Genomic DNA, 13110 nt, shown 5'->3' with positions numbered 1-13110 from the left:
TGGTGAAACCACATCTCTACAAAAAATACAAAAATTAGCCGGACATGGTGTCATGTGCCTGTAGTCCCAGCTACTCAGGAGGCTGAGGCAGGAGACTCTCTTGAACCTGGGAGGGGGAGGTTGCAGTGAGCCAAGATCATGCCATTGCACTCCAGCCTGGGAGATAGAGCAAGACTCTGTCTTAAAAAAAAAAAAGTACTGAGATTATAGGCATGAGCCGCTGTGCCCGGCCCTCAACTGACTTTAAGTAAAAGATATCACCCTTGATAATGTGTGTGGGCCTCATCCATTTAGTTGGATGGCTTTAAGAGCAAAACCCGAGGTTTCCTGGAGAAGCAGAAATTCTGCCTCAAGATTGTAACACAGGCCAGGCGCAGTGGCTCATGCCTGTCATCCCAGCCCTTTGGGAGACCGAGGCAAGCAGATTACCTGAGGTCAGGAGTTCGAGACCAGCCTGGCCAAGATGACGAAACCCCGTCTCTACTAAAAATACAAAAATTAGCTGGGCATGGTGGCGGGCATCTGTAATCGCAGTTACTTGGGAGGCTGAGGTGGGGGGCAATCACTTGAACCCAAGAGGTAGAGGTTGCAGTGAGCCGATATCATGCCATTGTACTCCAGCCTGGGCGACAAGAGCGAGACTCCATTTCAACAACAACAACAAGAAGACTGTAACACAGAAATTCTCCGAGTTTCCAGCCTGTCCTACAAATTTCACACCAACTTGTCAGCCCCGACAATTGTGTGAACCAAATCCTTAAAATAAGCTGTGTGTGTATGTGTCCTGTTGGTTCTGCTTCTCTGGAGAACCAGGACTAATACAGATGTCTTTCCATCTATTTAGGTCTTCTTTAATTTCTTTCAATGATGTTTTGTAGTTTTCAGTATACAAATCTCATGCTTCTTTTAAAAAACGTATTAATATTTTATTCTTTTTTGACACTGTTATAAATGGAATTATTTTCTTAATTTCATTTTGGATTTTGTATAGAAATACAATTGATTGGCCAGATGTGGTGGCTCATGCCTGCAATCCAAGCACTTTGGGAGGCAGAGGTGGGCGGATCACTTGAGATCAGGAATTCGAGACCAGCCTGGCCAAGATGACGAAACCCCGTCTCTACTAAAAATACAAAACTTAGCCAGGCATGGTGGCAGGCATCTGTAATCCCAGTTACTTGGGAGGCTGACGCGGGGGGCAATCGCTTGAACCCAAGAGGCAGAGGTTGCAGTGAGCCGATATCATGCCATTGTACTCCAGTCTAGGCAACAGAGAGCAACACTCTATCTCAAAAAAAAAAAAAAAAATGATTTTTGTATAATGATCTTTTTGGAGACAATGTCTCACTTTGTCACCCAGGCTGGAGTGCAATGGCATGAACACCACTCACTACAGCCTCGCCTTCCCAGGCTCAAGCAATCTTCCCACCTCAGCCTCCCAAGTAGCTAGGACTACAGGTGCATGCCACCACGCCAGGCTAATTTTTGAATTTTTTGTAGACACAGGGTTTCACCATGTTGCCCAGGCTGGTCTCCACCTCCTGGGCTCAAGTGGTCTGCCCACCTCAGCCTCCCAAGTAGCTGGGACTACAGGTGTGTGCCACCATGCCCAGCTAACCTTTGTATTTTCTCTAGACACAGAGTCTCACTATGTTGCCCAGCTAGTCTCGAACTCCTGGGCTCAAACGATCCACCTGCCTAGGCCTCCCACAGTGCTGGGATTACAGGCGTGAGCCACCGCGCCTGGCCTTAGTCCCATCTTTGTCATCTCATCCATTGGCTTGACCAGATGCACAGGTGTTACCCTTTGATTCCCTTGGCCATCTTTCTAGTTTCAGAGCATCAATCATGTCTGTCTTGACAGCTCTGCAATTTCTCACTCCATCCTCTCAAGCTCTCCTGTGAACTCCAGGCTCCAGGTTCATAGATCCAAATCTCTGCTTGGATCTCAACATACTATTTCCACAAGCGAAGCCTTCATTGTTCACCCCAGACTTGCTTCTCTTCGCATGCCCCGCATCTTAGTAAAGGTTCTTCCTCTTGCTCAGGCCAAAGTCTTGGAGTTCTTGACTCCTCTCTTTCTCTCAAACACCATGTCCTATTCCTCAGCAAATCTTGTTGCCTCTCCCCCCAAAATCTATCCAGAAGCTGATCTTCTATTCCCACCCTGGTCCAAGCCACCAGTCTCTCATTAGGATGGCTGTGGTGGCCTCCTCACTGGACTCCCATGCTTGCCCTCCCCCAGTCCCTTTGCCACACTGCTACAAGAGTGACTGGAAAACTTAAGTCAAGATTACGTCTTGCTCCTGGTAAAAGCCTCCAATCACTTCCTTTATAACACTGACTTCCAGAAGACCTTCTAACTATGACCTCAAACCCAGAAGGCATAGAAAACAAAAGAGCCCAACTAGCTAAACATAAACTTCTCGTGTCTAAAAAACACCATAAAATCAATGAAAAACGAGGAAAAGTATTTGCACTATTTAACACAAAGGGGTACTCTCCCTCATATATGGAAGGTACCTAGGATTCTACATATTATTTATTTATTTGAGACAGAGTCTCGCTCTGTCACCCAGGCTGGAGTACAGTGGTGCGATCTCGGCTCATTGCAACCTCCGCCTCCTAGGTTCAAGCAATTCTCCTGCCTCAGCCTCCTGAGCAGCTGAGATTACAGGTGCCCGCCACCACGCCTGGCTAATTTTTGTATTTTTAGTAGAGACGGTGTTTCACCATGTTGGCCAGGCTGGTCTCGAACTCCTGACCTCAGGTAATCTGCCCGCCTCGGCCTCCCAAAGTGCTGGGATTACAGGCATGAGCCACTGCACCCGACCGATTTCTAGATAAAAAAGACCAACAAGAGGCCAAGGCAGGAGGATCACTTGAGCCCATGATTTCAAGACCAGCCTGGGCAACATAGTGGATCCTGTCTCTATTTAAAAAAAGAAAAAAAAAAAACCAAGAAGACTAACAATACAATTAATGGGCAAATGTCAGGAATAGACATTTTGCAGGAGAAATAAAATGCACATAGTTTTTAAACATGTGAAAAGAGAAATACAAATTAAAAACCACACTAAGATCAAACAAAAACTTGTATGTGAATGTTCATAGCAGCATTATTTACAATAGCCAAAAGGTAAGAACACGTGAAATGCCCATCCATGGATGAATGGATAAACAAGATGTGGTGTACACAGACAATGGACTACGACTCAGTTAGTTATAAAAAGGAAGGAATTCTGACCATGTTACAGCATGGATGAACCTCAAAAACATGATACTAAGAAAAACAAGTCAGACACAAAAGGTCATGCATTGTATGATTCCATTGATGTGAAGCTTCCAGAACAGTCCAATCTATTGAGATGGTAGATTAGCAGCTGCCAGGGCCTGGGGAGCTGGGGAATGGGGAGAGACTGCTGAATAACCACCGGATCTCCTTTTGGGGATGAAAGTGTTCCAGTAGAGAGAGGCAATGGTCACACAACAATGCAATGTACCAGATGCCACCAAATTGTAAATTTTAAAATGGTTAATGGCTACTTTTCTGTTATATGAATTTTTCCTCAGTTGAAAAAATTAAAAACACAAAGAAGAAACAAAACCCCACACTGAGAAACCATGTCTCCATCTCAGCTTGGCATACGCCTCCCTGCGGCGAGTGAGGGCACTGTGTGGGCAAGGCTGGGGGAGCCGGCCCTCATCCTGCCCGTGGGGCTGCCAAGTGGGCAGGCCCTAGGGAGTGGAGTTAGCCAATATCTGCTATGCCGACTTTGTAGCTGAAGAGAGAATGAGGAGGGTCTCTATGCACCCATGTGGAAAGATGCCAGCTATTGGGATATATCACTAATGGACACTACGGTGTCGAACAGCATGCAAGCGCAATACCTTTCGTGTGAGAAAGGTGAAGGCCAGGAGGGGCAGCCATAGGAGCTTGTCTTTGTCTAGAGAAAGAGGACAGGTAAGCAGGCAGTGAAGAAAAGCACATCTCTGTTGGGGACATTGCAGGAACTGGCTTCCACACTGACATGGGAACCACCTGAATACATGGCTTCTGCTGGACAGTCAAGGTGAGGAAAAAGGGTAGCATCCAGCCCTGCCCCTCATCTTGGAGCTTCCTCCTTCCCCTTGTTCCAGCCCAGCGCACCTTTTTTTTTTTTTTTTTGAGATGGAGTTTCACTCTTGTCATCCAGGCTAGAATGTGGTAGCGTGATCTCGGCTCGCTGCAACATCCACCTCCTGGGTTCAAGCAATTCTCCTGCTTCAGCCTCCCGAGTAGCTGAGATAACAGGCACCTGCCACCACACCCAGCTAATTTTTGTATCTTTAGTAGAGACGGGGTTTCACCATGTTGGTCAGGCTGGTCTCAAACTCCTGACCTCAAGTGATCCACCCGCCTCAGCCTCCCAAAGTGCTGGGATTACAGGCGTAAGCCACCGTGCCCAGCCTCCAGCTCACCTTTGACCCAGACTTGGTGTTCCCTCTGCCTGGAACGCTCCCTCCCGCATCAGAATGGCTGACTTCTTGTCATTTGGATGTCAGCTTAAATGTCCCCATGCTAGAAAGGCCAGTTCATCTTGTTCCTACATTTTGTTTTGGTTGTTTCCCTCTCTGTTGTCTACACATACAGCCCCCAGGAATGAGGACCGGGTGAGCAAAGTAGGTGACCACTCCTGACACACACTGATCCTTGGTGACCTTATCCAGTTCCAGAGCATCAAATAGCCTCCTCAGCCAAACACAGTGGCTCACACCTGCAATCCCAGCAATTTGGGAGGCTGAGGTGGCAGGATCACTTGAGCCCCGCAGTTCGAGACCAGCCTGGGCAACAGAGCTCTTAAGACCCCATATCTACAAAAAAATTTTTTTTTAATTCTGTTCCAATTTTCATGTACATAAAAATAGCTGGGTGTGGTGGTGCACACCTGTAGTCCCAGCTACTCAGGAGGCTGAGGCGGGATGATCACTTGAGCCCAGGAGGTGGGGGCTGCAGTGAGCTGAGATCTCACCACTGCACTCCAGCCTGGGAGACAGAGCAAGACCCTGTCTCCAAAAAAAAAAAAAGGAAAGAAAGAAAAAGTACATTACTCTACCCTCATCTCTATTCCTAGTGATGCCAGATGGCTACTTCCCGGCCATGCTGAATGAGACACTGGGCCTCTGCACTGTCGAGCGCCATCAGATCTCCACATTTGCCAGGAAGGGGAGGCCAGACCCAGGACTGAGGTGCTCCTGACCAGTGAGGGGCTATCCCCGGTCCTTTCTTCTTGGCTTCAGGCCAGGGGAGGAAACAGGGAGCTGTTAGCTGGCCTTTCTCAGCCTCCTGGAGCCAGGCCTGCCTGCCTCAGCTTAGCCAAGTGGAACCTGGGGAACCCAGCTGCTGAGATGGCAGAGTAGGGGTCCTGGACCCATCCCCGATCTGGATCCTGCCCCAAGGGCTGTCTGAACAGGGCTAGCTAGGGCAGGGCAGGCAAGTATTGAGCGCAGGGCACCACAGCAGACCGACTGTGCTGGGACGGCCCAGAGCAAGGAAGGCAGGGGTGGCCACAGGATGGCCACGTCCCCTACAGGAAACTCAAGAGGAGCCCAAGGGCCTGGGAAAGAGGCCTGGGGAGGAACCCCCTTCCCACCCACCAGAGCCACCACCGCCCAAGGACAGGTGCCCATGGTCAAGAAGCAGTGCCACAAAGACACCTCAGGAATGGTGGGGCTGCCCCGGTGACAGATTCCCCAGGCACGCATGACACGTCCAGAACAGGCCAATCCATGGAGACAGAAAGCAGATGAGAGCCTGGCGGGGGGATGCGAAGCAGGGAGCCTGCTCATGGCCACAGGGCCTTTTGGAGGGATGAAAATGTCCTGGAAGCAGACCAAGGTGATGATTACACAACATGGCAAATGTGCTAAATGCCACCGAATTGTACAGTTTTAATTGGTCAAAACGACAAATGAATTTGGTCCGAACACAAATGGTTTCTCACACTGCAGGCGCTCCAGCTGTGACATGTGCACTTCTTTATTGGAAAAGAATAAAGCAGTCACTGACGTGCCGGGGGCAGGACACGAGCAGCTGCCATCCTCCTCCCAGCGTGCCTGGCATGGTCGCAGGGGAGCAGGTGCCTGGAGTCCCGGGGACACCACGGGGCATGCTGAGGGAGCTGAGGAGCCAAGGCTGTGCAGCTTCCCAGACGCTCAGCGGATCTGGTGTGAAGACAAGGTGGGTGGAGGAGACAAGGAAGGCGAGGGGTGAGCAGGGACTGGCCACCATCCCCACCTGGGAGGGGTCCCTGCCAGCCCCTCCTCACCGTGTACTTGTCCCACTTCTTTTCAGGGTCGTAGGGTTCCCAGCGGCTGGCAGGGAAGATGTGCTTGTTCTTCTCGTACCAGCTCCTCAGCACCACCTTGCCTGCATGTGACTAAGGGAGGAAGAGGGCAAAGGGCCGCCTGCCAACCTCCCCTTCCCTTAGTTTCTCCTCCACAGCCCAGGGACACCTGTTCCCCGTAACACGGCCCCCAATGCTGTACCTCATCCTTCTCCACAGTGGCGTCACTGAGCAACCGCACATCGTCATGAACATCAAAGTTGAAGAGTGGCCCTGCAGGAGAGAAGCAGACAGCCCAATGTCCCGCTGCTGCCCCAGTGACAATATCGGGGGCAAGGTGCTATGGGGGTGGCTGGGCCGGGGGCACTCACCACTCTTCCCCCGTGCCTTGGTGACGATGAAGTCGTAGAAGCTGTGATGCTGGGAGCCAAGGGCAGGAAAGTGGCGCCTTGATGGCCCATCTCGGCCCCTCCCCCCACCCCCCGCCTGCACACACCACCCCCACCAGCCTGAGCCAAAGCCCAGGGCGCAGCACACACTGCGGGTCCTGGGAATGAAGGGACTCACATGCGGGATGATCAAGTCCTCCTTGATGTACATGAGCTGCTCCACCCCTGCGGACCTGAGGGAGGAAGGCAGGAGGGCGTGGGCAAGAGGACAGCACCCCTGCCCATGGAGGGAGGAGGCAGCCAGCCCAGGAGAGCCTGCGCTGGGGCTGCGAGACAGCGGCCAGTGGGCTCTGAGGGAAGCTCCATGGTTTAGTGAGCCCAGGACTGGCACCCAGCACCCTCCCCCTTCGGACTAAGGAAGCAAGGCAGTGCGCTCCCAGCGAAGCTCTCTCTGGTGGGAGGGAAGGGAAGAGGAGCCTGACCCCGTCTTTTGGGAGGATAGTGCCCAGCATGCTGCCTCCTTGCCCAGGCAGCGCCCACATCACACTGGGTGTCTGGCACCCGGGCTGGAGCCACAGGTGCCACACACACCACCATGCACACAGGCACACCTCGCACCTCAGCTCACTGAAGTCTTTCCGAAGAATCTCGAGCGCCTTCTGCAGGAACTGCTGCATGGTGTTGCCCTTTCTCATCTGCATCCGGGAATCCAGGAGTTGGGAAGGGAAGGCAAAAGCCTGCAGAAGGGCTCTCAAGAAGGCAGAGGCCCAGAGGGCCCTGCCAGAGACTGCAGAGCCTCAGCCAGGCCTGGGCCTCACTCCCCAGAGGGCCAGGTCCCGGAGCCTGTTATCCTCAGGATCCCTGGGGCTTCCCAAGTCAGGAAGGTTAGTTCCTTCCCACGGAACCTAAGGGAGGCTGGGCCTATGGTGAGCAGGAAGCAGGCTGCACGCTGCCTACCTTGACTGTCCGCCGGTGCCCAGAGCCATCCCAGTAGCTGAAGGTGATCTCGATCTCCTCGCCTACAAGGCAGAGCTGACTCTTGGTCTCCAGACTCAGGCACCCCCGCCCCACCAAGAGCAGCCTTGGGGCTCAGCGCACCACCCAAGAGACTGTGGACAGGAAAGCTGGCTTGGGCCCAGGCCCCTCGCGTCCAACTCCGAAAAGACTCACTCTTGATCTTCTCCTGCTTGGCTTCCCACTCCTGGCGCAGCTCTTCCCGAAGCCGATTCTCCTCCTCCTGGGAGAGGGAGCAGGCAGACGGGTGAGGCCCAGGGCTGCTCAGGGTGCACGCAGAGCTTGGCTCCCTCAGCAAGGGTATTCACCAGGACTGGAGTCGAGGCCGGGGTCGGGGCCAGGCAACCTTTACCTCACGGTCTCGATCAGGCAAGAAGCTTGTGTCCACGTCTGGATTCTTCCCCAGTTTTCTCTTCTTCGTGGTGATCTCTGGAACAAAAGGAAGCCAAATACCATAGCATTATTATGAAAATGATTTTGCTACGGCCGACGCCTTGGGTCCCCCAAGCATACTTTGAGAACAGCTGATCTAGAAGACAAGCCTAGGGCGGGCACAGAGGCTCACGCTTGTCAACCCAACACTTAAGGGAGGATGAGGCAGAAGGATCGCTTGAGCCCAGGAGGTGGAGACCAGCATGGACAACATAGCAAGACCTCGTCTCTACTAAAGCTCAAAATAATCAGCCCGGTGTGGTGGCGCAGCTGCAGTCCCAACTACTCGGGACGTTGAGGTGGGAGGATCGCTTGAGCCTGGGAGGTTGGGGCTGCAGTGAGCTGTGATCAAACCACTGCACTCTAGCCTGGGCAACAGAGTGAGACCTCATCTCAAAAACAAAAAACAAAACAAAAAAAAACAAAGACAAGTCTAAACTATTTAGCCTGATGCTCAAAGGCAGAGATTCTGGAGCCTGGTTGCAGATTAGAATCATGTGGAGAGCTTTACAAAAATGGATGTCACGGTCTTATGGCTGGGCCCCCTAAACAGAGCCTGTTGGGGGAGGGAAGAGCCCACCAAGCAGTGTTTTGTAAAAGCCCCAGTGATACACAGTGAGGGTGACCTTTCCCCCAGGCCTGCACTGTCCACGCCAGTAGCTCCCAAGTTCGAGACCAGCTTGGGCAACATGGCGAGGTTCCATCTCTACAAAAAATACAAAAATACAAAGCGCCTGTAGTCCCAGCTACTCAAGTGGCTGAGGTGGGAGGGCCCCTTGAGTCCAGGAGGTCAAGGCTGAAGTAAGCTGTGATCACGCCTCTGCACTCCAGCCTGGGCCACAGGGAGACACTGTCTCAAAAACAACAGGCCGGGCACAGTGGCTCAAGCCTGTAATCCCAGCACTTTGGGAGGCCGAGACGGGCGGATCACGAGGTCAGGAGATCGAGACCATCCTGGCTAACACGGTGAAACCCCGTCTCTACTAAAAAATACAAAAAACTAGCCGGGCGAGGTGGCAGGCGCCTGTAGTCCCAGCTACTCGGGAGGCTGAGGCAGGAGAACGGCGTGAACCCGCGAGGCGGAGCTTGCAGTGAGCTGAGATCCGGCCACTGCACTCCAGCCCAGGCGACAGAGTGAGACCCCGTCTCAAAAAAAACAAAACAAAACAAAACAACAACAATCAAAACAAAAACACAAACACAAACCAGTAGCTCCTGCTGCACACAGCACCCGAGCACTACAGCTAGTGCATGTGCCACAATGGTGATATTTTGGATACACTGGGTGAAATACAACGTAATACTAAAATCCTGCTTGCTTCTTTTTCTGTTTTACTGTGGCTGCTGGAACATAGAACCCAAATGGCAGGTGGCTGGCAGATTCTTCTTCCCCACAATCCCGCACTTCCCTCAAAGCCATGGCACCCAGACTGTTACCACAGCCACACAGCGCCATCCCGCCTCACTTCTCTCCCTCCGCCATTCCCTGGGGAACTGCCACCACACCCTCCAGGGGCTCGTGGCACAACTTGCTCCCAATCTTCAAACGTGCCCACTCTTTCCCGCTGGACTTCTGGCATATACTTTCTCATCACCCCTCCTGTCTCTCTGGCTAATGCAATTCCCCTCATCCTTAGGGCCTAACTCAACCCTCCCCTCCTTCCCTGACCCCTGGGTTAGCCCCATGGGCTCTGAGCAGAGCAGCAACCCTGAGTAGTGTCTTCAGTGCATGGTGACCCGTGACTTCCACCAGGAGAGGGACAGCACCCTATGTGCCCTGGCCAGGCACAGCACAGGTATGTGGCACACATGGCAGCTAGGCTGGCTTTACCCTCACTCTCCAGCCATCCTGAGCTTTCCCTGACAGCCCCTTGTTCTCACAGCTGAGACCTGCAGTGTCTGACTAGCAGCCACGGAATTTCTGTGACTATATACATTTACGCTGACACAAATCAAATAGAATTAACCATTTAGTGCCCCAGTCATACAAATCACCTGCAGCAAGTGGCTACCATATTGGGAGGCACAGACTAACATTTCCATCATCACAGAAAATGTGCCCAGCCAGCCTGGTCTAGACCAGCTTCTCCCCTCCCTGGTCTACTGTGCATGGTGCCTCCGGAGGGCAGCTTTTGGAGCCATCTTGATAGGGCATCAGCTTTGCTGACAGCCTCTCACACTGGGGACCCCTCCCCAGGGGCCACGGGTGGGGCTCTGACTCAAGCCAGCCCTCACCTTCCCTTTCCATCTCCTCCTCATACATAGCCACCTCCTCTTCTTCCTCGCCTCCCTCTTCTTCCTCCTCCAGGGTGAAGGACAGGCTGGAGATCTTCCGCTTGGCTTCCTTCTTACGCTCCTTCTCTCGAAGCTTCTCCAGCTTCCTAGCGAGGTGCAGGTGGCCCCATCACACACCATGTCCTTCCCCAACCCTGACCCAGCCCCTTCCTTGACCCAGAACCACCTGTGTGCCCTATGTGGGTCCTGCCCAGCCTAGGCTGGGTCCCCAGTGCCCCAGAGGGGTCCTGCTGTCCTGGATCACTTCAAGCTCATGGGTGAGGGCTCTGTTACAAACAGTAAGCACAGAGGGCCATAGGGGCTGCAGGACAGAGAGGAATGGGGAGAATGCAGGCTGCTCAGGCACCAGATGCAGGGAAAGGACCCACTGCATTTAGAGAGTCAGAAAGAAGCCAAGCCGCCATGGTGAGAAGACGTGAGCGTGGACCCAAGGAGACAGGAGAGAGAAATGCAAATCGCAAGCTAGATGCTACCCCTGTCCCAAGGCAGGAGACAGGGTCTCCCCCCAGGGTGCAAAAAGAGCCTGACCGGCCCCGGGACCCCGTGAGCACTAGCTCCATGTTGAGGGCTGCGGCGAGAGGACCCACATCTGCAGCTCCTTGGACTGCTCCTTCTTGGCCAGCTGCTTCTCCCGCTCCTTCACCAGAGCCTCCTGCTTGGCCTTCATGTCATTCAGGGTCACAAGACCTTTGAAGCAAGGAGGCACAAGGGGCAAGGTAGTCACAGGGCCAGCGGAAGAGTGGCCCAGGGCCCGGGTGAGGGGCACCCGCACCCTGCTCACCCACGGTGCTGGACTTGAGCTCTGCCTCTACCGCGTCGTAGTGCGCAGAGAACTTCTTGTCAATGTTGGATTTCATGATGTTTTCCTGCGGGGAGGGACAGCCACCATGAGAGTCACCCCTCACTGTGGAAAAGGCAGGCTGGTCATCAGGGACCTGGGTTACAGTCCAAATCTGCCCCTGAAGCTTCCAAGACCCAAGCCAAGGGGTATCAGGAGAAGGCAAACAAGAACAGTGGCTGAGGGGCCTGGTCCCTCCCTGAGTGATTTTCCTCCCTCTAGGCCCCCAAATGTCATCAACAGCTTCCCAGGAGGCCTCTCTTTGGCCCCAGCCCCATCCCACTTGGTACCATGTCAAGCCCTCGCTGACCAGCGGCCTCCCAAGGTGGCTGGCAGACAAATACACCTTCTGCTTGCTGGGCACCCCGGCTCACACAGTGTGGCCAGGGAATAAGGACTTGGTATTTCAAGGTTCCTCTGGCCAGGTTTCCCCAGTTCCCCAAGCAGGAGCCTGCTCTTTCCTGGAGCCCTGAGTCCTGATGAGTGAGTCTCCCTAAAAGGATCAAGCTCTTCCACGCTCTTTCCCTGACCACCACCATCACGGGCCACTCACGGGAAGCAGGGGATGAACCGCTGGCGCCCGGGAGGTTCATGCCTGCCTCACAGATGCAAGGGGTTCTGGAAGGAGCCTCCTGGCCAGTGGACTGGCCAGGTCTGACTCAGGCCTCCCCGCGCCTCTCCAGGGGGAGAGGAACCGCCCTGCCCGGTGTCCATAGGACCAGGGCAGAGGCCTGGCTCTGAGGGCCGAGGGGCCAGAGCCAGGGCGCTAGGTGCCCAGGCGAGGCGACGAGAGGCCTGTCCCCGCCGTGCCTCCCAACAGAAACACTGGCTCGGCTCCCTCCTGCCGGAGGTCGGTCACCAGTCAGTGGCCTCAGCCTCGGAGAACGCCCGGCTCAGGGCCCATTTTACTGATGAGACTCGCCGGCTTGCTTCTGTGCTCTGCTGGAAGTCAGCGAGCCAGGGGCCCGCCCCGGCGCGCCGCCCGCGCTCCGAAGCCACCGCCCCAGGGCTTCCAGGGCCGGAGCGTGGCGCGAGGCAGCCAGGGGACCTGGGCAGCGCGCATGCTCCGAGGCTCCCAGCTCGCACCTCCGCGATGCGCTGCTTCATCTGCTCCATCTGCTCGCGCTGCTTCTCCCGCTTCTTCATCAGGTGCATGGCGCGGCCGGCCTCGCTCGCGGCGCCCTTGTATTGAGCCATGGTAGCGGCGGCGGCGGCGACAGCGACAGCAGCCCAGCCGGGTCTCAGCTGCAGCAGCAGCGGCGGCGGCAGCAGAACAGTCAGCTGACGCCCGCGCCGTGACGTCAGCCACCAGGAGACGCACGGATACCCCGCCCCTCCGCGCGCCAGCTGGCCCGGAGCGGAACCGCCGCCCGCCCCGCCCCACCCCGCCCCACCCCGCCGGAGACCGCCCCTTACCCTGCATGGACTCCCATCCCAGCCCCCACCGCCGGCTCCTGTGGACCCCGGAGGCTGAATCCCCCAGCCCCTCGCGCTGCCTCGACGTTAACCCGAGCCAAGGCTGGGCCCCTGGTCCCTCTAATTCCTCCTGTTGACCCCAAGGCTGGTCCCCGTGCTGCCTCCCTGCCTGAGGCCAGGCCCTGGTCCCCCGCATTAAGCCGAAAACTGGCACCCCTGTCCCCCTGCTTCACCCCATCCAAGGCTGGCCCCGGGTCCCCTCTGCCCTCTCAAGCCAGAGGCCAAGACCCCCGCTCCCTCTGCTTTCTCCACGTTGACACCCGCCCCCCACCGCACTCCCCCTGCATTGAGCACTGAGGGCTGCAGTCCTGGTGCCAGCATTAACTCACTGGTAGCCTTA

The 13110-nt window shown here is 54.9% G+C and overlaps 1 protein-coding gene across 3 annotated transcripts; it reads right to left on the bottom strand.

The window, feature by feature from the left end:
• Positions 1-5976: 5976 nt before the first annotated feature.
• FAM50A (family with sequence similarity 50 member A) lies at positions 5977-12569 on the bottom strand. 3 transcript variants are annotated; one of them, XM_045383784.3, is made up of 13 exons: positions 11848-12569; positions 11238-11322; positions 11044-11143; positions 10397-10542; positions 8082-8158; positions 7886-7952; positions 7673-7734; positions 7334-7410; positions 6894-6948; positions 6698-6746; positions 6529-6599; positions 6309-6419; positions 5977-6204 (listed from the first exon to the last, which is right to left on the bottom strand). In XM_045383784.3, the coding sequence occupies exons 2-13, from the start codon at positions 11311-11313 to the stop codon at positions 6196-6198; spliced, it is 900 nt and encodes a 299-aa protein (XP_045239719.1). In that variant the 5' UTR covers positions 11314-11322; positions 11848-12569; the 3' UTR covers positions 5977-6195. The 3 variants fall into 3 exon arrangements, with proteins under 3 accessions (XP_045239719.1, XP_045239718.1, XP_005595046.1); XM_045383783.3 differs by having other exon boundaries at positions 6309-6447; positions 12381-12569; XM_005594989.5 differs by having other exon boundaries at positions 12381-12569.
• Between the last annotated feature and the right edge of the window lie 541 nt (positions 12570-13110).

Source organism: Macaca fascicularis, chromosome X (assembly GCF_037993035.2).
Source record: "Macaca fascicularis isolate 582-1 chromosome X, T2T-MFA8v1.1".
NCBI classification, from domain to species: domain Eukaryota; kingdom Metazoa; phylum Chordata; class Mammalia; order Primates; family Cercopithecidae; genus Macaca; species Macaca fascicularis.
This window is presented reverse-complemented; position numbering and strand designations above follow the sequence as displayed.

Excerpts from the sequence above, each read along its gene's own strand:
- FAM50A (XM_005594989.5), bottom strand. The coding sequence starts at position 12,491 with ATGGCTCAATACAAGGGCGCCGCGAGCGAGGCCGGCCGCGCCATGCAC. Across the intron at positions 10,543-11,043 it reads CAGTCCAAGGAGCTGCAGAT|GAAGCTGGAGAAGCTTCGAG; the intron begins GTGGGTCCTCTC and ends GCACCTCGCTAG. Across the intron at positions 8,159-10,396 it reads GGAGGAGATGGAAAGGGAAG|AGATCACCACGAAGAAGAGA; the intron begins GTGAGGGCTGGC and ends CTTTTGTTCCAG.